This window comes from Sinocyclocheilus rhinocerous, unplaced genomic scaffold (assembly GCF_001515625.1).
Source record: "Sinocyclocheilus rhinocerous isolate Xijiao unplaced genomic scaffold, SAMN03320098_v1.1 scaffold2214, whole genome shotgun sequence".
NCBI lineage: Eukaryota > Metazoa > Chordata > Actinopteri > Cypriniformes > Cyprinidae > Sinocyclocheilus > Sinocyclocheilus rhinocerous.
Genome location: NW_015636528.1, coordinates 66,534 through 90,707, shown reverse-complemented (window position 1 = coordinate 90,707; position 24,174 = coordinate 66,534). Strand labels below are relative to the sequence as shown.

General features: G+C 36.9%; 1 protein-coding gene across 1 annotated transcript in view; it reads left to right on the top strand.

The window, feature by feature from the left end:
• Positions 1–3,367: 3,367 nt before the first annotated feature.
• LOC107747791 (transcription factor 7-like 1-B) overlaps positions 3,368–24,174 on the top strand; it is a 76,114-nt gene continuing 55,307 nt past the window's right edge. Inside the window, exons 1-3 of the mRNA XM_016562380.1 lie at positions 3,368–4,279; positions 4,387–4,459; positions 5,313–5,440. Of these exons, the coding sequence (XP_016417866.1) occupies positions 4,094–4,279; positions 4,387–4,459; positions 5,313–5,440 (387 nt within the window). The 5' untranslated portion in view covers positions 3,368–4,093. The remainder of the gene's footprint in view (positions 4,280–4,386; positions 4,460–5,312; positions 5,441–24,174) is intronic.

Genomic DNA, 24,174 nt, shown 5'->3' with positions numbered 1-24,174 from the left:
ATATATATTTATTTATTTTTTTTACGTTTTTTTTAATTGGTTAAATTTTTATAGTAAAAAGCTGCTGTTTTTTTTACTTTCTAAGAGAGGCATGTTGTATTTTCATGAACTTTACCACAAGACTTGGTAAACTGTAAACCCTGTTACCATAATGTATAGTAAACATTTAATTCACTTTCTAATAATTTTGTAAAGTAAAATTAACCTTTCAGCCATGTTGTGTTTATGAATAGTTATAACCCAACATATTAAAGTGCAATTAACTTGAGTTGCCATAAAGCAAATTATTAACTCTTCAGTTTTCTGACAGTTTTTATTATATAGTAGTAGTAGTAGTAGTAGTAGTAGTAGCATTCAAACTGAGCTTAAAAATCACATATCAAACCGAAAAAGGTCATAACTTTGTGTACCTGTGTGTGTGTGTGTGTGTGTGTGTGTGTGTGTGTGTGAGTGGCCCTCGGGCCATCTCTCAGTGGGAGGTTTGGGGATCACTCTGTTCTGAGAGGGGATTTCATCAGTGACGAGGGTAAAGCCTTCACTAACAGACATATTTATCCCTACAACAAGCCCTACCTTCCTACTCCATACTCTCTCACATGCACACACTGCCCCACACAGCAGTAACCAGCAATTACGACAACACCATGTCATTAGAGGCTTATACAGACTCCTATTATCACACACTCACAGACAGAGAGCATTAAAGTCGACTACGAAAAACAAACAAATAAAACCACGAATAGTGCTGCATAAGAGCCTGTCTGTGTTCAGCCATGGAAAAGAATTCTCTTTTTTAGCATTTTAGCAATCAAATCAGCATGAAGCATGACTTCATAAGTCTTAATAAAATGACTAAAATGCTTTCAATTATTGTATATTATTAAGGATTTCTTTTTTTTCTTCTTTATTTTGGAGAAAATTTAAATGGCTCTGAGACTATTAGACTCGTATTGGTGGTTGAAAGCATAATCAAATTAGCCAAAATATTTATTAAGCAAACATGCAAATGCAATGCAAATATGCACGAGATGTTTAGGATGTTATAAATGATAAGCGCTCCAATTCTATAGAAATATGTAGATCTTTCCAGAGAATCCTGCAGGTGCAGATTCTGCATGGGCTGCTGAAGCTCGGTTAAGTGTTTGGATGGGGGTGAACGTTGCTGTCTGGCTCCTTCATTGACGGTTACGCCCTAGTTGTTCTTTTGTGATCTGCGGTGATGGGGGGCTACCAGTGACACATGAACTGACAGTCTGGGAAAGCATGACATCATTGATTTTGGCCCAAATATCAATGGACCATGACAAGTGAACAAAAAACTCACTTTTATTAGGAGCTACGGCTATTGACCATCATCCAAAAAAAAGAAGAAAAAAAAAACATGCCTCCTTCAATGTAAGTTTGTGGAAATTTTTTTTCAGATGGGTTAGAAAAGTAATAGCACTCCTCTCCTCAACAAGCTTTTTGGGCAACGCTCCAACATGTACACTGAAAAAAATTACTTTGAAGCAATTTTCACTCAGAAATTGCTAGTAATTTTCACAAATAATTACAAAGAAACAGCAAGGAACACATTGAATTAAACTTGGTAGATTGACTGAAATAGTATTTTCTTGTAAAAGGTACTCCAGTGATCTTTGTTTTATATATAACTTTGAAAAACATATTTTTTTACAGTGTAGCAACTCATTTTAGGGCAACCTAAATTCGAGTCCAAACTTTTTGTCTTTTCCTGATTCCGTCCCCTTCTCTTTTCCAATTTGCTTTCTGTCAATTCTCTATACTTTCATGTCCCAACAAAGGCAAAAATGGAAGAAAAACAAAAAAAACCAAGCTGCAAGATTTGAGGCATCACTCATGTCAGTAGCACGAAAGTTATGTGCCAATGTTTAATTGTTTTAATAATGTTCTTTTTAGCAGCATCATATGACCCCTTTACATATTTTTTGGCAATAAAGATACATGTAAATTATTATAACTGCTACCACCATATTTTGAGTTTCACTCCATAACATTAATGCCAGAAAAGTCTAATAAATAGTCTTAAATATTATACATTTGAATAATAATATAAATATTATTATCAGTGTTTGAATGTCAGTGTTTTGATTGGGAAAAAAATATATGCAATGCCACGAATTAAGAATTCTGTCCCACAACATGTTTATTCGTGGCCACGATTTGCTAATTTGTTCACTCGTTTTAGTTAAACCAACAGTGTCAGGAGGGAATAAATTAGTACAACATGGCCAAGATTTAAAACAACAAGGGAACATATTTGTAAATTGTGTTATATATTACAATATATAATTTTTTACCCAGCGTGTCATGTGTGGGGCTCCGTAGTTTTCTCTGGCATCACAAGATGAAAAAATAATTTTCATTTGTATTACATTTTGTTTTAATTTATATATTTTTGATATCATTTAATTTTTCTCTGCGTGTTATCAAAAGGTGTAGTCACATTATCATCCACGATGTATTGCCAATAATGTGAGTCACTTTCAAAGTGCATATTTCTGAACTCTTCAACTTGAACCTGTTGCGAAATCTACTTTGTTACATTTTTCACCTTTAGAAAAAATTCCCAAAATTGTTGATTCCAATTGAAATTATGGGATTTTGCCCGCAAACGTTTGCCGGAAAAGGTAAACATTTATGCACTCTAACAAAACTTTAATTTTGCACAAAACATATTAACAAAAAATGTATTTTGCATAAAGAAAAGCGTGAGATGTAAGTGATTAATTTTACACTTGTTAATTAAAACTTCTTTAGTACGTAATGCCCTATACTGAAATACAGCACGAAAAAAAAACTTTGCAAAAGCATACCGTTCAGGTTTGTTGTTGCCGCCATGGGTCGCACTGACTGGTCTACACTTATGAAATTCCCAATTGTAAATCAACTTTACTTGATTATTCAAGCGTTCCGAACTCATATTTAGCGTTTACATATTTCCGACTCCACATGAAGGTACATCAGCCTCAGAGCGGGTTTCTCCACTATAGCGGGAAATGGAAAACCCGGAGTGGAATTCGAGCGATTACAGAACGCTTTGAATGGAGCGGTAAACTCCGATCCACTCACATAGCTGCTCCAGTCCAGTTTTCACTCTGTTGCTTGGTGAGGCAACGACGCCTTAGCTTCATTTGGAGCATTTTATTAATGGAGAAAAAATATACAAACTAACTTGAGAATTTTGTCAGAGATGTAAGCTACTTGATATTAATAACTGAACTGTTTTATAAAAACAATACTGCTGTTTTATTGAATGCGAACGAATTACAGCCGTGCTGAACTGCTCTTGTGATATTGCTTACCTAAATAACGCAATCTCAAACCCTGTGTCATTGAACTATTTCAAGAATCAAGTCCTGAACAAACTGTTCCTTTAAACTTCTCTGAGTGTGTGTGCTGAATGGAGTGTCGTTTTTCAGCGCTTAACTCCTCCTCTGCATTCTGCTCGTCCAGCGCACACACACACACACACACACACACACACACATTCTGCTGCTTGCGCATTCCCCATCAGCAGCTCAACGCACAGGGAAACGGAGCCTCTTCGCGTCCGAACACACCGTCTTCAGTGTTTGTGCTTCAGCTCATCAAACATGACGGTTGTATTTCGCAATGTGGAAGAAACGAGCAGCTGATCTGGGGAGGAATCTGTGTTTTATGTGACTGAAACCCGTCTTTGGGATAGAGACTACGGAGGCGCCGCGACCGTTGTTGCAACTTTTGTTGACGGTTGCGCGTTTTAAAGAAAAAGTCGCTCAACTTTTGCGCTCGATTGTGGAATGTAGAATCGGGTGAGAATACGCCATTTCGACTTTTTTTTATTCGTGTTTGGTGAGTTTGTCAGCGGAGGACACAGCGCTTCACGTCTGGAGTTGAGTTTGCAGAGTTTGTGTGCTTTGTGTGATCGCTTCTTAAAGTAATCATGGACAAATTGGATTTAAATTCATGTGTCAAGGATTATTTCTGAAAGCTCCTGTGTGTTTTCCTGCGTTGAGTGGACTGCGCCGTTCTCGTGCACTTCAGAGTCAACACAAACTCTTGATTTTGTTACCGTTGCAAGACGCTCGTAAACATGCCACAGCTTAACGGAGGTGGAGGGGATGAGTTGGGGGCCAACGATGAATTGATCTCATTCAAAGATGAGGGCGAACAAGAGGAGAAAATCTCCGAAAACGTGTCAGCCGAAAGAGATCTGGACGACGTGAAGTCTTCTCTAGTGAACGAGTCGGAAAATAACAGCAGTTCATCCGATTCTGAGGTAAGTCAGACACCACCGCGTGTTGACAGACGCATGGATGTGGTTGTTGCCGTCGGAAAAATAACTTTTCTGTTTTGTTTTTCTCCGTTCCTCATTCTTTCCTTCAGCAAAACGAGAGGCGCCCTCAACCAAGAGCTGTTCTTGAAAGTTATGAGAAAGCCCGAGAGTATTTCACTGAAGGTACGAGCAAACTGCTGCTATGGCATGCCGAATTAGCAATTATTCATGAAAAACTAGTTTCTGTTTTTGTTACCAGTAGTATCTTTTTCAATGTCACTCATAGCTATTCATTTATATAACAGTGCTTTTTAAAAATAGTGTAACTACTCAAATAGTTAAGTATCTATTTTAGTAGCCTACTTCTAGTTACTATTTATTAGTGTGCATAACAATAGTAACATTTTTAATGCGTTTTCTAATGTAATGTATATTCGTTTTATTTAAACTATAAGGTAGCCATTTTAACTAGTAATTACATGTTACAAGTAATAAAGCAACTGAAATTTGTGAGATAACAGTTGTTAAAATGGAATAGATATTAATGTAATAAAAAAATAGGTATTAATATCCAATAAGTTCTAGTATAACTTCTGGAATAGATGCTATTATTTAGATTAAAAAAAAATCTACTATGTCATTTACACTTACTAGCAAAACTAAACTTGGTAGCAGAATCCATTAGAATATATACTAGTAGGAAGTGAACAGATGATATCTGAACCACACGTTTACATAGAATTCAAAAGGAAAATTGTGCAGTTTGATACCAGTAGCAATTAAAAATAGTTACTTGCTACTAATGGGTACTAGTGTTTAATGAATAGTTACTAGTGATATTTAAAAAAAAAAAAGTACTTACCAATATTGGATTAGAAACAAATATATATATTTAAAAAAACTACTAGAAACATATCAGTACAAGTAAAAATATCAGTAATATAAATAAATGTTGAAACAGCTTGCCATACGTGTTCTTTACTTAACTTTTGTGTCCACACATTGATCCCTAATCATTTGTCTCTCCACTGTCAAGCTTTGAGAAGACATCAAGATGGAGGGTTTTTTAAGAGCCCCCATTATCCAGGCTACCCGTTTCTAATGATCCCAGATCTGACCAATCCTTACTTGTCCAGCGGCGCCTTGTCTCCAAGCGCAAGAACGGTGAGTGCCATTGAACACACTGTGTGCCTCGGTACATCTCTGGAGTTTTTTAAGAGGCAGCGAGAAACATCATGTGAGAGTTTATAATGGCCCTCATGCAGAATGAAACCAACATGTTTCCTTATAAAGGATTCCACTTAAAAATCCGCACTTATCAACCACTATTTTGAATATTGTAAGGTCGTGTCGCCTTCAGTATCTGCAATCATGATCATTCAGCTAGATGAGAGCATAAAAAATTAAAAAAAGAGCATAAAAAAAAGAGTTTTAGTGCTTAAGATTTAGTAGTTCACCACCAGTCAGTTTTTGTAATTTGAAGTTATTTAAGGAATATGCATGTGGAAGTGGATTGCTTATGTAATTTTAGCATTAGTTCATATTTGAGGCTATTAAACTGTTTAATTGGTTTTAATTGTGTACTTCAGCTGTTTGTCTTGTATTTGACAGATTTCGATTCATTTATTTGTTGTGTAGGAGATCATGTCTAGTTATCGCCACCATTTAGTGGATCAGATTTTCCAAAATCTTGCATCTAAAGTACTTTATGGTGTTTTGGCCCCACATTTCGGTGTCTAAATACGCTGAAGATTCCTCATGTTTGTCTGTGAAATGGTTGGCTAATTGATCTAATACCCAGTGAATGTAATTCGGTGCTGTCTGCCACTGGGCTGTAATTAAGCAGTTTCAGACTGCTTGTTTAGCCTTCTTTAAAATAAGATTAGTCTGGCCGAGCGAAGAGGTCTGTCACAGTGAAATTCTATCTGGGTGTCCGAGGGCTGCAGAGTTTGCTTGTTCTCTCCCTATAGATGTGTTGGAGTTTTGTGTCCGTGTCTGGGAAAGGTTGACTGCCCTTTTAGCCCCAGCATTGGGTCTTTTCAACCCAATTTGCAAAGAACTCAGCAGGCGTTCATGTATGGCTTTGCCGCGGTGTTATGCGTCAGCGCTCTGCAGAAAAAGAGAATGAACGGTTGGGTCTTTGAAAGCCTCAACCGGGAGTGTTTTTTGGCTAAACCGTGAGCCATCTCCCCAAATCAACATGTTTTACAGCCATTGTTTATTCCAGAGCTCAAATCCTCCTTCTTTACTCTGAATTGCAATGTGATTTGATTGGACCCGGCCAAGCGTTTGAGCGAAAAGTTGCGTTTTCTCCCCCCACCTCCTCCCTCTAGACACTCGTGCAAGTTTTACTTGGCCTCTCCGTTTCTTTTCACTTGTCCGTACGAGCGCTCCCTCCTTCCCAATCTCTTCCATTTAGTTCCTGAGGCGTTAGTCTTACATTGTCATTCTGAGTGAATGCTGATGGCTTCATTGGGATCTCCATAGGCCCTCATTAGCCTAATGGCTGCTTCTTAGTTGCATAGTAGTTGTGGTACCCAGATCCTCTTTTGTTCCTCATTGTTCCTCAACACTATAGAGTGTTGTTGTGTGACGAGCCTATCGCTTAAATTATCCTGAAGGAACATCCCACCCTTAAAATCGGCTCAGGCTGTACCTGCAATGAGCGAACTTTCCTTAACGATTTTTCGCAAAAATCGTTCCATCACAGACTCAAATGGTGAATTAAGCCAATGTCAGGCACATCTCACGAGCACAGAAGCCCTCTGTTAACTCTAGCATAATGCGCATTAAGGAGCCAAAGGCTAATATGGGCTTACTAGCAAATATTCAGATGGTGTCATTCAGGATAAGGATTAGAAGTCATTTTAATTCGTTTAGCTGATTGGGGACCGTCAAAAGATTTGGTTCCCTGAGAAAATGACCCCATAACCCAATGCATCCAGATGTGAGACAAATATCCACGCAAGACTCATCCTGTTTTGAAAAAGAGGCATCTAACTCTTATTATTCCTCACAGTATTCAAATCGCAGGAGTTCATAACCTCCAGACCCCGAGCAGATTGGCGCTCGTGTTTTATCTGAAAGTTCCAGAAATCAGATCATCCCAGAGTAAGAGATATCTCCGACTGAAAAGCAGATCAGGTCTAGCCCAGTGCGGACCGAGTCAAATGGGAGGTCATTGAGGCAGATGAGCTTAGCCTGTCAATCAGCACCTCTAGAGCGAGCCGAGCGTCAGACAATGAGTGGTTGGCATACTTCAGATGTTTACACACTAATCTTAAGCTCTCGCTCAGACAGCCTCAGTCACAGCTGTCAAAATCACATAAGGAAGTTTCCAAACAAAGCGGAGGAGCCCGTCAGAATCTGAATGATCTTCTGTGTTACGCTCAAACAAATGCACAAATGTAGAGTATGTTTGCCAGGGAAAAGCATGAGTCTGTGCTGTATCCTCTTTTTTTATTATTATTCGGAATTTGACTAATTTGACAATGTCATTCTAAAAGGTATTCAACAGGTTCAATATGTTTTGTAAAGTAGAGAATCTGAGGAACTGGATTGAATATAAAAGACTTCAGAGAATGTTCTTTGTCAGAATGAAAGCCATTAAACTTCTACCATGGGATGAAAAATGAAAAACTGAGTCAGAAGAAAAGGTTTTTTTTTTTCCCCCATGGCAATTTTTCTTTTTTCTTTTACAGAAAAAAAAAAAGTCAGAAGTATTTTGGTCTCTTGCTTTTATATGGTGCACTACATATTTGTACCACTGAAAATGCAATGAAATCATTCTCAGGTTCGCTGCATAGATTAGTTTTATATTTATTTTCTTAGCAGACGCTTTTCTAACCAAACCGTCTGTTTGGTTACTACCATAAAGCGCACAAATCATATTACAGGAATCTGAGAATACACAATGCTTGCTAAGGCAGGCCTTGAATGCCAAAGTAAAGCCTGAAGCAGTCGCAAATAGAGTAAACTTGTAATCATGTCGCTTCTAAACTAATATGTACGTTTCTTGTGCTGTTGCTCTGATATCCCTGAGGTGGAATTGAAAAGCTCCTCTGAATTCATAGATTTCATGTAATATTTATAGTTGTAGGAAGGAAAGGTTTGCCAAAGGGAATGTGGAGTTTTGAATACCTGTGGCTTTAGTTAAGAAGTGCAAACAAAGACCGTTGCTTAATCCTTAGAATTTCTTAACATACTTTAGTGACAGTAACACACATATAGGCATGCACACATGTGACATTGTGATTAATGAGGTTATTGTTGTTAGGTGCTGTTGTTGTATTATATTTAGTGTATGATGTGCTTTGGGATGGAAACTGTCGCAATGATCAACTAGTCTTTTAGATGGATTTCCTTGCTTTCTATTTATTTCTATTTAAAAACTAAATATTACGAATTTTTAATAACCTAAAAAAATATTCTGATTAATATTTAATAATCTATAAACTTTAACATCAAGTTCACAATTCCATTCAGAATGCGTTTCCACCAGCTGTTTTTGAGCACAAGAACATTTCTTATGTAAACACGGTAACGGACTAGTCAATTTTGAAATGTGTAATTTTGCACGTCGCTCCTTTGGGGCATTTAAATATCAGTCTGAATGCTGTTGCATCTGTAGGTGGGTAGTGTGTGTGTGTGTGTGTGTGTGTGTGTATGAGACCTACACTGTAATTCAGATTACTAACCTTGAATGCAATTGTGAATGCTTAAGGCCTTCATCACATATTAATGAAATAAATCCGTCAAAAAAATAAATAAATTCCACCCCCACCAAAAACAAATTTTCTTTAAGTGTTTTGAGGCCTGATAGTCAGATCCACAAAATTAGCCATTGAGCAGTTCAGACCTCACACTTCTTATTTGACATTTTAAATTTCTATTCATGTAGCGGTGAGGGCAACAGTCCAGATAACTTTGGAAAAGCATTGTGAAAAAGACGGCATTAGTAAAAACGGAAAAGCAAACAGTGAAAAAGAGCTGAGAAGAGGACAGAAATAAGTGGAAGATGGAAAGAAACCGAGGTATGAAGTGACAGAAGGGAAAGATGTGGTGAAACACAGGCGTGCAGATTTCCCATAATTGATTTAGGGCCTGCTCCGAGCTGACATTCCTCAATAATCCAGTGGGACTGTTTTTAAGGATCGAGTGTGGCGGCCAACCAGCTCTACTCTTCTCAATGCTTGTCACTGAGATGAATGCTCAAGCCTGGCTCGAGGAATCGTCTGCTAGGGATGTTGGAAATGGATATGTTGAGTATATGCACAATGCTTTTGTTGGCAAAGTAAAATTTAGCCACATTGTGAGAATTAAGTACACTTTTATATGTGGCTTCCTAAAAATGTGAGGCGTTAGAAAAGTGTCAAAATCCTTCCTTATTTTACAAATTGCAAGTATGAGACAGATTGTAAACATATGAGAACTTTGGTGCTTATTTGAGCAAAATGTGTTTAAATAACATTTATCTACATTGTGAATCTTATGATTATTTAAATACACTTTCATGTGTCCATTACAGTTTCTAGTGTGGCATTAGAAAAGTTGTCAACAATTCCTTTGTTGCAAATTGCAAATATGTGACCCTGAACCACAAAACCAGTCATAAGTAGCACAGGTATATTTGTAGCAATAGCCAAAAATACATTGTATGGGTCAAAATTATCGATTTTTCTTTTATTCCAAAAATCATTAGGATATTAAGTAAAGATCATGTATGCATATATTTTGTAAATTTCCTACCGTAAATATATCAAAACGTAATTTTTGATTAGTAATATCATGCATTGCTAAGAACTTCATTTGGACAACTTTAAAGGCGATATTTTGATTTTTTTGCACCCTCAGATTCCAGATTTTCAAATAGTTGTATCTCAGCCAAATATTGTCCTATCATAACAAACCATACATCAACGGAAAGCTTATGTATTCAGCTTTCAGATAATGTATAAATCTCAATTTCAGAAAATTGACCCATATGACTAGTTTTGTGGTCCAGGGTCACATATGAGATTCTGAACACATAAGATAGATCATATTGAACTTTGGTGCTCAATTGGGCAAAATGAGTTCAAATCCAACTCGCAACACATCAAAAAGCCAAAAACAAAGTTCTGTCAGTATAGACAGTCAAAGATAATCAAAGATAAACAGTCATTGTCCTGTATTACAACCTGTTCCCTGTACAAACTGCAGCAATGCTACTCTTCATGTTGATGACAGGTTTTGACACTGTGTGTAATAATGTGTTGTAAACGCACTGAATGGATTCAGTCCTAAATGTTTTTCAGAGGCCTGTGGCGTTTCCTAACATTGTATTTTAATGCACATTTACATGCTGAAATGATTTTCTGGTCAAGTCTTCGCTCTCCTGGAAAAGCCATTGAAAGACTTGGATCGTAATCGGTTTTCAGACTCCTTTTTTATTTGATTTCGGTCTCTACCTTCCAACGCAAAAGCTTTGAGCACAATCCCGTGTTGTTTTAACGCAGTCGGGTTTTGGGCCCGAACAAGGAACCAAGCGACTCGCCAAACCTTGTAACTGCGGCTTTTGTGTTGCGGCGCCCACATCGGCAAACAAACACACCTCAGTGGAAACACATTTTAAACTGTTTAGTCTTGTCTTTTGGGGAAGAATAGCACAGGGCACACGCGCACACAAACACACGCTTTTGTAATGCCTGAGCATGTCGTCACAGCTCAGGCCACATGTCTTTTACGGCGTAATTTTGTTTCACATTCAGGTGTTCTTACTCTGCCAGCAGCTCTTAGCACTTAAAATCTTTGAGACACAGTTGAGTCAATCGTGCTATTGTTGGTGTGTGTGTGTGTGTGTTTTTTTTTTTATTGTCCATTTCTTGTGTGGGTAAACTGTTAGTGTGTATTCAAGACACCGGCTGTAGCTGTAAAGGAAAAGCTGCCAGTTGTCTGTGTTTACACACCCTTGTGTAACTCATGATTTTATTTTATTTTTTCCATCAAACACAAAAAGCAGAATTTTAGCAGATCTGCTCTATACAATAAAAGTGAATGGGGACGGATGCTGTCGAGCTCCAAAAATAACAGAAAACACAGTAAAAGTCATTAGTAGACTTGGAATACAACACATGTCATATGTACTATGAATGGTGATTTTTTGACATTTTTGGACTTGTGCAGCCCCTGGTCACCATTCACTGTAATGGAAAAGAGCAGCGTGAACATTCTTCTAAACATCTGCTTTTATTATTCCATAATAGAGGGCTTAGGTTTGGACTGATTTGAGGGTGAGTAAATGATGAACAGTTTCTTTGTCTTCTGCCTGTACATTGAGTGTAAATGTACCTTCAACAGACTGAACATTATGCTTACACCCCAAACGTGTGTTTGCTCACCAGTGAGTGACCGAGAGATCTGTTGATGGCAACCTGAAATGTAGTTGCCAAATGATGATTTTTTTCTTTGTTGATCCTGGTGTCACAACTGTGTAAACAGTCTTGACTGATTTCTACATGTTTTCTCCAACCTTTTAAAACAATCTACTTTCCTATGGTCAATGTGTGACATTTGACTAAAGGAACATGTCTTGGAATATAATTGCATGTTTTTGTTAATGCTTTTCCATTAGATGTTTGAGGAGACAACTAGTAGAATTTTAGTCAGAGTAGTATTTCAACTGATGCAAATAAATGGCTGTGAGGGATAAAAATTAAGTGTTTAATATGTCGTGATTTCTTAAAGTCCTATTTCACATATAATCTCGTTATTTATTGTCCAGTGTAATTTTTTTGGACCCTTTGGAAAATCTGGTTTATGTTTTGGAACATGGTTTGCTAGTCATTAGTTGGTCATTAACTGTTTAACCACGCACTAAATGAAAGTTTGACCACCTAACACTAGTATAAATTACTGGGCAGTGGTTTATTATTGGTCTTAGATGGTTCACTTTGGGCCAGATACAAGACTGCAGCCTTACGAAGCTGGTTATTCCAGCAGTGGAAAGACGTATTTCAGTGATATTTAATGATGTTTTGGGCCTCATCTATAAAACACAAGCTTATCAAATTTGTGTATTACATTCATAAATCCATTGAGTAAAGTGTTAAAAGGGATAGTTCACCCAAAAATGAAGATTGTCATCATTTACTCACCCTCATGTTCTTCCAAACCCATAAGACTTAAGCTCATCTTTGAAACACAGATAAATGTATTTTTAATATTTTTGCATCTTTTTTTGTCCATCCATTGAAAGTACACGCAATCAAAACTAGGGGTCGACCGATTATCGGCGCCGATATTAAGTAATAATCGGTATCGGCATCGGCCTTGAAAAACACATATCGGTCGACCCCTAATCAAAACCTTAACACATTACAAAGTACAAAAAGATCTGTATGAATCGAGCAAGCCTTCTAAATCGATGAACAGATTTAATTAACTGTTATTCACATATATAAACACTGATCAATTTACATACACTGAATGCATCAAATATGGGTTTGGAAGGACATTTGAGTAAACGATGACTTTTGAGTTTCTCGAATAATGATTGAAGCTCAATAAACCGGTTGCATTTCTGTCCTTCACAGATTTTTACTTTAGCGCTGAAGCGTTGAGTTTTTTGAAAAGATGTTGCACAATACAAAGCAGCAAACTTGTGTTGAAGAAACTTTTCTCAGTCATGTTGAAGGTTCTTGTCAATCATAAACTCTCCTTAAACCTATCAACCATTCAACTTGTGTCCTAGAAAAACTACCAGTGCATCGTGCGAGCGTGTTCGCGCACTCTATACTCTTTGAATTGTGTGAAACACTGCCAGCCTTGGCCTTCCCTCTTCCTTCCTTTCTCTTAGGAGAGCGGGAGTTGGCGTCGACCCCTTCTGCCACCCATAGCTTGCCCATCATCCCTCCCTCTGTTCCGTCCCTGCCATTACATATTCTGTTTATAGCCTTCACTGGCTTTTCAAGAGCCGGGCCCTTCAGGAGAAATTCAACCCCCCGTGAGGACTGGCAAACCAACCAGCCCTCCTCACACACACACACACACACACACACACACACACACACACACACACTCGCTACGTTCAGTGACATCAATGAGAAGGCCTTTGAAGCTTTTGGGATGTGCATGTGTATAAATGTATTTTTTCATCAATTTATTAATCTGAAGCAGGCGCTTCAGAGTCGGCCAGGTTCAGACAGAAGCGGCACTTTGAGACGCCCACTTTAATTCCTCGCTGGGATGTTTTTAACAAGACACGAGTTGTTTATTCGATCTTTAAAGTCTATATCAGACTCTCAGCGGACTGTGGTGCTTATTTCCCAGTAATACACATATATATCAGGGACTGGTACAGTAACTCGTGTTTTTTTTTCTTTGCCTGAAACCAGCTGTTCATAAACAAGTGCGTAAGTAGATTCGGAGTAGATATTTATCATATTGGGTGGCCACATGAATGGGAATTTGTGTGAAAGATTGGGAATTTGTGTCACAACAGGTTCGAGTTGGTCACGTGAATTTGCCAGAAAACGGTTTGATTTGAAAATTACTTCTGTGATTCATACTTGGGGCCTCATGAAATCCATTTTATTTTTTTTCCAAATTTTAATTTATCTGGATTACACTTTTTTCCATTTTAATTTTTCTAGTCTCTAATGGTTAAAATAAATTGTATTAATCAAAAAGCGTCTACCTAATTGAAATCATTAAACGTACACAATTTAACAGCAATTTATGAAAAGTAAAAAAAATAAAAATAAATTAAGGCCCTATGAAGTATGTTTTTTTTTTTTTTTTGTCAAATTCAGTTATATTTTTGTATTCTGTTTTCCATTAGTTTTCTGGATTCCATTTTAATGGTTTCATAAAATTTTAATAAACAAAAGCATCTATAAATATCCCCCCCCCCCCCACGAATACTGTGTTGTGTCTTTACATTTTTTGGTAAATAAATTCTGGTAAATATTTTTTTTCTGGTAAATATTCCTTGAAAAATATTTTTTTAATAATAATTTTATTATTAGTTGTAGTACTATCATTACATTCACTAATATATTTTTGTAACAATTTCTTCAGGTTAAACCGAACTTTTATTTTGACGGGTTGCTGTGAAGACCTTTAGGTTTCTGTTTGTAAATGATATGACGATAGTTTTACTCAAAAGAAACGGTAAAATGCTCATGAAGTGACTGTCAGAGCAGTTCAAGAGATTGTTCATGTGTTCATATTTTGAGGCTGCAGAGGCTGATTTGATTTAAAATTTGGCAAATTCCATGACATTCCACATTATACAGTAAATTACGTTTTTATAACCAAATTCTGCGATTCTGTCCGCGTTTTCTGCATCACAGACCCTACATGCATTGCTACAGTATTGACAATACACAATGGACCTTCTTGCCCTCGAAATTTCGCCAAATTGTCACTAATGTGACCACAGTTTAACTGTTCACTTTTTTCCCGTGTTAGTTTTGCTCAATTTAGGGGAGCTGGCTAAAATCAACATTAGCTCAGCAAATACACCCACTAACCACTATGATCTAACATAAAAAATTATGGCTAAAAACAGGATGGCTGCATAAGGATACAGTGACTTTAGAGAGGCATTCATTACTGTGGGAGTTGATTTGTTAGTTCAGTGTCTATATTTGTTAGCTGGTGGTGTAGTGGGTGTTTTCAAACAGTTTACTTCTTGTGATGGTATGCTCTCAAAGACCTGGCCCCGTCTCACTGATGGAATATTCCAGATGTGTCTCTGTTAGCGGTCTATAGAGACTTTTCTATGAGTGTGATTTGAAGAGTGACACTCCCCTAAATTTTTAGACCTTAGTCAGGAATGATGTCATATTCAAAGTAATGTGAACACAAATGTGTGGAGGACTAGTAGTGTCGCTTAAAATAAAAATGAATCAATCAATTATCAATGTGTTCAAAAATAAAAAAGTACATTTCAAAGTTATATTATTATAACTGAAGATATTTCAGTGTTACATCACTGTAAAAAATGCTTCTGCGATTAGTTACAACTTAAAATTTGTTAAGATAACTTAACTTAAATATCCAAATAAAAAAAGTTAACCAAATTTATAATTTTAAGTCAAGCATGAACACTTACTTTAAATTAAAACAATGGATTATTACTTAATATTACATTTTCAGTTGTGATAATTAATTGCAGCAATCATTTTTTATAGTGATGTAACTGTCTATAAAAAAACTTTTTTTTTTCATTTTGTCAAATAATTGTTAAATGTATTGAAAAGTGATCTATGAATAGTAGTTTCATTAAACTCATTTAACAACATCTTTAAACATGAATATAATAGTTTTATCTAATGTCAAATATATAATATATACATTCAAAAATAAAAAAGATGATCATTTTAAGTGCTTCTGCTCATCTACTATTAAAAATGAGGCCCTCCAAGTGTTATTTTATTATTTATTTACTATTTTAGTAGTTATTCATATTTTGAATTACCTTTTATTTTCAGTTTTCATTTTCATTTGTTTTAGTCATTTTATTTACTTTTGCCCTTTTTATTCAGTTTGATTTTTTTTATATATTTCTATTTAGCTTTAACATATATATTAATATTTTTTAATTGCAGTATTATTTTTAGTATTTTTATTTCAGTTGCCAAGGTAACATTTCTAATTTTAGTTTTAATATTTTTCTCATATTTAGATTTTATTTCAGCTTTTTTTTTTACAATTAATAAAAACTTTTAAAATAGATCTAGTTAACAGTAACGATACTGGTTATGAGGGATGAAAGAACAATGCATTCAACAATTTGTCATATTGGCCTACACCAGCATGAATGTTTGCCATTCACACCCATTGGGAAATGTATACCTCGGCACACAAGGACTCGGCCTAAACACTAGCCCTCTACAATGTGGAAAATGCTTGAGAAAACAATGCAGTGCACTTCGTGTTGGTCCAACAAGAAATCACAGCTGCTCACAGGTCAAAAATAAAGCCGACCATGATGAAATATAGGCCTGTTTGTCTGTGCATGTTATAGAGTTCATGCTTGTTGTATGTCAAACTAATACCGTCTCGTCATGTGCACTTTAAGAATACAAATATGCGTGCATGCACTTATCATATGTCCTGCTAATACCCACTTGCCCCCTCTAGGCTGTGTGGTATCAGTGTTAGACCAAGTTAAAGCCCGCAACCGGCGGGCCAAGGTTAACCCCCTGTGGGCTGGAGGGGTGTGGGGGTCATCCATCTCTCTTCAGGGTGATAAGGGCTCTTTGGCTGATTGATAGCAGGGCTCCGCACACCCTCCACCCCCTCGACTACAGCGGGTCCCCTCCGGATCATGTGTGGCCCCTCACGTGGAGACCAGGGTTTTATTTCACATTAAGAGCCATCAGTGCTCTTAAAACCAGAACACTAAGTGCTGGAGTGTACGCTAATAAAATCTGATTGTGCAGAAGAGCGCGAGAGAAGGGGGGTGTGAGCGAGGGCAACTCCCAACCAAGACCTTCATCAGTCTGGTATTCCAAGCAGATGGTTTCAGTTAAAAGTTTAGCGGAGAGAGTTGGAAAGAGGAGGCAGAGTGGGCCTGACATGCTGCACAGTTGGTGGGTGGAAGGAGGGAAAAGTGATAGTGATGATAAGGAAATAAGTAAAAGGGAAGGGGGTGAACGAGAGGAAAAGTGGAAGTGTGGATGGAAGAAATATTACACCTAGTTCTTTCACTGTTGCATGAAAAATGGGATGACAAAGTTGTTTCTAAATGGAAATTGGGTGTGATGGTACATGAAAGATGTGTATTCGTAAATGTGTCTGCATATTTGACATTTTTATATTGTCCTGTGTTGATGGATCAGACTGATTTGCTTAAGTTAAGTGATGATAATATGTTGGAATTTAATCTGCACTACCCACAATCCTGAAGTGGGCAACACCTTGAATTCCATCAATCACAGAAGCTGAATACCAAACAACTACTCCGAAACTCCCATGATGCATTGCAAATAGAGATGCACAATATTATCGGACCAAAATCGGAATCGTCCGATAATAACTTTAAATGTAAATATCGGCATCTGCCCGATATGAAAAATTGTGCTGATATGTCTTGCCGATAAGAGGAATACATTAACTCACATGTGCTCAGGGTGTGCTAGTGATTAGATCATGTCAACAGTGTGGCTCATTCTTAAAGTCCGCGTGAACCGGAAGTTGCTGCCGACTTTATTTCAGTGTAGTGACGTATTTCCAGCTGAAACGGAATATTGAATAGAGGGGGCATCCTCCTCTCTGTCTCTCACTCATAGCAACCTAACGGTTGGAGGGGCGTGTTTAAGGATATTCTGCCCAAGCCGTCAAACTGACGTCATCAGAAAAGGAATGCCATTCCAGAGCGGAAGTAAATGTTCAGATTTTGATTAAAGATTACGAAGACAAACTATTTTTTTCAGCGGATTATCTTGCACGGATTAATTGTTTACATCAAGACTAGCAATGTGCGCTAGTAAAGTAAATAAAGTCCATTTTGATTTCATGCGGACTTTAAGGCAAAGTTTTGCCTGAATGATGATTAGATTCACTGTTTCGGATCGCTGCATTTAAACTGAGAATGCATGTACAGAATGAGGCGTTAGGAGTGCAATAGAGTCAACAGTAATACCACTTGCAGCGGCAGCAAAGGTAGCTTCCCCCGGGTCCTAATGCCCGCGCTGTTGGCCTGCTTCTATTAAAATGAAAGCAAAATACACAAATAATAATTAGACTGTGTTTCTGCTTAAATAAAGCAGTAATTGATGCCATAAAATCATGAGTATGTTTTGATTTAAAGGTCAGAAACTATAGCTTACATGAACAAAAAAAATATTACAAACATGACACTTAAATTAAATAACTTTATATATACTGATTTATTAATTAATGTGTAATATGTTACATATTTTTAAACAAATTATGAGCTCTAAAAGATTTTCAGAATTTTTACAACTCTTTTGCTTTAGACCATTTACAAATGTTAAATCTTAAAATAAAATGTTAAGGTTACCGCTGCATCTTTCTGAAAAAAAAAAAAAATGCAGCGATTGAATATAGTTTATTTATTTTCAAATCTTTATTGTACTGTCATTATAAAAGAACTTCATTATTGTTTTTTTAATTCTAACAAATAAGTTCTTGTTAAAAACTAACCAAAATAATTTAAATAATAAAATAAAAAATAATTATAAAAATAATTAGCTTATTTCTGCACAGGAGAGACTTCCAAACAAACTGAAATCGGTATCGGCATCGACTATCTGCCAAAATGAGTTGAAAAATATCGGCATATCGGCAAAAATCCAATATCGTGCATCCCTAATTGCAAACATTATTGAATAAGACTCTCTTTAAGCAACTTAAACCGTACCGTTCAAAAGTTGTTCTTATGCTCTTGAAGGCTGCATTTTTTTTTACAGTAAAACAGCAATATTGTTAAATAGTATTGCAATTTAAAATATCTGTTTTCAATTTTAATATACACTTGTCAACATTTTAATTGGATCAAAACAACTTTGATTAACTTTTTTGATCCACATCGAATGTTGACTACTGTATTTAAAATGTAATTTATTCATGTGATGCAAAGCAGCATCATTACTCCAGGCTTCAGTGTCACATGATCCTTCAGAAATCATTCTAATATACTGAATTGCTGCTCAGAAAGATTTGTTATCAATGTTAAAAACAGTGCTGCTTCATATCTTGCTTTAACTGTCAAAAAATTATTTTATTCCATTTATTTAAAATGGATATAAATGACTTTACTGGCACTTTTGATCAATTTAATGCATCCTTGCTTTAGTGACCCCAATCTTTTAAACAGAAGTGTGTATGTATATATAATATATATATACAGGGTTTGAAATTAACTTTTTCACTCACCAGCCAATTTGGCTACTACATTTTTAAATTACCGGCCATTCATAATTTCTACTAGCCAAAAAAATTTAACAAATAAATCATGAAAAAAAGGCCGGAGGTAAGCCAACAGCTTGAGGCTGTCCACACTGGATGCGACAAAGTGACCATTGCAAATCATTTGTACTTTGTCAAACAGTAGGCCTACGCCATAAATAGAACGAAGCATCAGTTTACTGTCGGGGATTTGTCGTGCTGTGCTGCGCCACATCCATTAATGCTTATGATAAATGTATATGAATCAATAGTTTTATACTGTACTGTAGCTGTTTAATTTGATTACATCATTTGCAATGTTTAATGCCATTAAGTTTTTGTCTTTGTCTGATTTTATATATTTTTAAAAAAGCTTTTTAAAAACCAGGTTTATAATGTTGGTAAAGGCATAAAACTTTTTAATGAATCCCTAAATTAGTGGAAAAATAAGCTGCTGAAAGGTGGGTGGACACTGTTGTGCTCCATTCATAATGCAATTCTTTGTATGCTTATGTCAGGCATTAACATAAACTGTCATCATCCCGGTCAGTTCTCTCTTCCGGTCAAATACTGTCATGATGGAGCAACAGTTTGAAAAAGTTACAATGCATATATACTGGTTTAATGGTACAGGCATCTGAAAGTAACTCTATCAGTCCTGAGGTTTGTTGCCAACACAGTTATGCAAGAGCATGCATTAAGTAGAAGTTGGTCCACTTGTTATGCCATGCATTGGCTTGTATATTGTTTTAAGTATGTTTCTGACCTAATAAGCCCCAGACCTCTACTTTCACTATTATCAGAGTTGTCTCATTGCCCAGCATGAGCAGGTCCTTGTATGTATACACGGGGCCCTCTGGCCCCTGCACACCATCACAAGCAGATGAGGATCTCTGATCACTATCATATTTGTTTTAAGGCCCTGCTTCGGCCCACAGGTCAGACAGAGGCCACAAAAACACTTGTGAGCCGCGGCACTGATATAGACAGCTGAAGCACAGCAGTGCCGGCATGCTAATGATAAGACGACACCTCCAGCGTTACACGTCCAAAAAAGAATGAAGCTATTCTTTCCCTCTAGCTTTATTTGTTTTGTCTTGCTCTCGGTAGGTCATGTATGTCCTATCGTCACAGGATATGCCCCTGTGCTCGTGTTGCACCTCCTGAATATCCTGCTTCTCCCCTCCATCCCGACTCCTTCCCCTCCTCTGCGCGGAACTCCAGATGTAAACGATTAGCTCGTTTAACAAGGCCGCTCCAGGCAAGGCGCTTTGCAACAACAACAGTCCCAAACACTCGACTAGCTTTCTGTGCAGTTTCTGAAGTATAAAACCATGCTAGTCACCGTTTCCATTGGATCGGTGAGATCTTGGAGAAGTAGTTGTGAATCTGTAAAAAGCACCTTTTTATATTACGTGGAATGGCATCACAGGTTTCTTGATTTGGATCAGGATTGTCTGAATAAGGTGAAATGGATCCAGAGTAACCCAACTAAACATCTTCATAACTACGATGACCTCTGGCCAGATGAAATCCGCCTAACCTTTGAACAAACCTTAGTGTAAACTTGTCTAAATCAATTAGACTCATTAGATAGTCACAATGTTCCACCGTCTTGCTAGATTCAATTAAGACCCAGCAACAGACTCACTTTTCTCACCTAATTCCAGTTTGTAGATTAATTACAGAACCTGACTGGTTAAAACATTTGCGAGTAACGGTGTGCTATCTCTAAAACGGTTAAGGTCAACAAAAATGTCATTTCTGACTGTCACACACATCTCGTCTGAGCTAATCCCAGCTAAAGTCCCTTTAAAGCAAGGTGGTTCACTTGGCGGCCATATTGGTAGGCAAACAAATACAGCTCCTTCCAATTTGTAACGGTGTGATATATCTGTTAAGGTCAACATAAATGTCTTGTTTCTGTCTATCACACACATCTTGGCAGTAGCTGTTTCCATTACCCTTCAAATTGTGCAAATTGAAAATTGCAAATTGAAAATACGCCCAGAGGAAACGAGTCAATTTTTTAAAAACTCCCATATATCGCAAATAAGTGATTTTTCAGGAAATTCGAAAAGGAATATTTCGCAAAAGTGCAATGGAAAAGTCACAAGAGGAAAAAATTACCTTATAGTCGCATCACATTTGTAATATAAATGCCGTCATTTCGCAATAGTTTTTTATCGACATTTAGAAAATATCGCAAAGCTTTTGCGCAAATCTGTAATGGAAACTGAGCTTGTGCTGATACCAGCCAAAGTCTTTTTAAGGCAAGGTAGTTTACTTGGCGGCCAATCAATGGATTTACAGTTAACTGGTGGAATTCAGTTTGAAATTCATTATTTTAGCCTATTACGTAAACCGAAGGTTTTAAGTGCAAGCACTAATGTGTAAGTGGCAATTCCATTAATTAACGCTCGCCTATCGCCATCCACTTTTTGATTTTAGCAAATCAGTCTGAGCGAATACAGACAACAAGATTAATATTGATGAGCCAAGCTATCTGTCAGAATTTAGCACGTTTTATGTGATTCTTTTATTAGCTTTATTGTTAGTCTTTACAGAAACATTGAATTTCCAATAATGTCTCAAGCACCACCACAAGCCCATAATTCACTAAGTAGATTATTTTAATGTCATATTTCAAGTCATTTCCAAATCTGAGAACAATGGATTCATACATTTATCTCAAAGCATGCTAAATGAACTGAGTGCAAAGGTGAGTGTGTCTCTAGCTGACATATTAGATATTATGATTTCTCTCATTAGTTTTCCTACAATTGATCCATTTCTTCCTCTCAAACTGCCCCTTCCCCCCCCCCCCCCAAAACCCCCCTCCCTGAATTTAGCTTGTGAGCTCAGGCCTTGGGATTCCCCGCACAGGCGACTCTCCATTGTTAATTTCTAAGATGGGTTTAGCCTGCTTTTGAGTTTCTAAGATCATTTTAGCAGAGCAGGAGTGAGGCGGCCATGGTGTGTTGTCCGCACAGCACTTAAGAAGGAATGTGTGCGTTACATTGGACTGTAGAGAGGAAAAGACAGTGTGTGTGTGTGTGTGTGTTGGCAAGTGCAGCACTGGTAGTGAATGGGCTCTTTGAGAGTTAATGTATTTAATGTTTGCTGCTACATATTTAATGTATTATATATAATATAATTTATATTATATATAAATTATATTATATATAAACACACACATAATATTACTGATCAATAGTTTTCGATCAGTATGTTTTTTAAAATGTAAAAACAGTACTATTGTAAAATATTACAATTTAGAAAATTCTATTTGAATGTTTTCAGATATGATTCATTGATGCAAAAGTTGAATTTTCAGTCTTCTGTGTCACATGATTCTTCAGAATTCATTCTAATGTGATGATTTGATGCTCAAGAAACATTTCTTATCAATGTTGAAAACAGTTGTGCTGCTGTGGAAAAAAGTAATATATTTTTAAGGATTTCTTATTAGAAATTCAAAAGCTTCGGAGTAGAAAGTTCAAAAGAACAGCACTTATGTGAAATGCATTCTTGATGAACAGAAGTATTAATTTCTTTAAAAAAATGTCACCTCACAGTTTAGAACAGTAGTGTATTAATGTATATAATGTGATATATCTGCCAGTTAGCCGATTAATCAGCCATAATTATTTGGCCATTTTCTGTTTTTAAATATCTTTAAATCATTTTTAAAAAAGATTTATTTTTGGTGTTTTACATTTATTTAGATAGGACAGTGTAATTACAGGAAGCAACGTGGGAAACTGCCTCTTCCCCCCCCCCCCCAAAACCCCCCTCCCTGAATTTAGCTTGTGAGCTCAGGCCTTGGGATTCCCCGCACAGGCGACTCTCCATTGTTAATTTCTAAGGTTGGTTTAGCCTGCTTTTGAGTTTCTAAGATCATTTTAGCAGAGCAGGAGAGAGGCGGCCATGGTGTGTTGTCCGCACAGCACTTAAGAAGGAATGTGTGCGTTACATTGGACTGTAGAGAGGAAAAGACAGTGTGTGTGTGTGTGTGTGTTGGCAAGTGCAGCACTGGTAGTGAATGGGCTCTTTGAGAGTTTTAGACTGGCATGTGTGACAGAACAAAGAAATCAGAGCAGCAGCTCAGAGTCTTACAGCTGAGGCCTACACACACACACACACACACACACACACCTTACTCTCGTTTAAACTTTACTGCTAGTACTGCGTCTTTTTCTCCTCATGCATCTCCTCATCACTCCTACTCACACAATTATATAGCAATTCTATGCCTCAATCCTATATCCTCATTGAATGTGCTGTCATAGGAGCATGAGGTCTAGCTGAATATGTTTTGCCATTGGACGGAATTGTTTATTATTATTATTATTATTTTATTCAACATTGAGTCGGTTGCCTTTATTGATTCAGTGCATGTTACTCCAAAGGAAAACTAAAATGATTTTGGTTGACTTCACCCAACCTTGTTGGATTTTTCAACTGCTTTAGTCCAGCCATCTGTCTACATTATAGTGCTTTTCAGTTTTTGGATTGAATCAAGTCCTGATGGATATAATCAAATCCCATCCTAAACTCCTTAAATGTCCTGTTTCACTTAAATCATATCAAAGAAGTAAAATTGCCTGATATTATCCAGTTTTGTTGATATAAAGTTGAAGTGTAATGATGCATTGAGCTGTGGAGTGCATGCAGGAGATGCATGTTCGAGTACAGACTGCATTTTTTCCTGATCTCATATAATCTTTTCTCTACAATAATTGAATTGAATATATAGTAGTATATTTAATGTATTATATATATATACATATATATTAGGGCTGCACGATAAATCGCATGCGATATTTAACGCACATCTTATCAGTAAAACCGGTTCTGTTATCAGCGGTAAATCTCCATCACCTGTGTGCTTTCACATTGAGCAGCATTAACTACACAGAGCCGTTGTTCACTGACGAGCTGCGCAAAACCACGTTCATATTCGCGCGATTTTTTGCGCAGCTCGTCAGTGAACA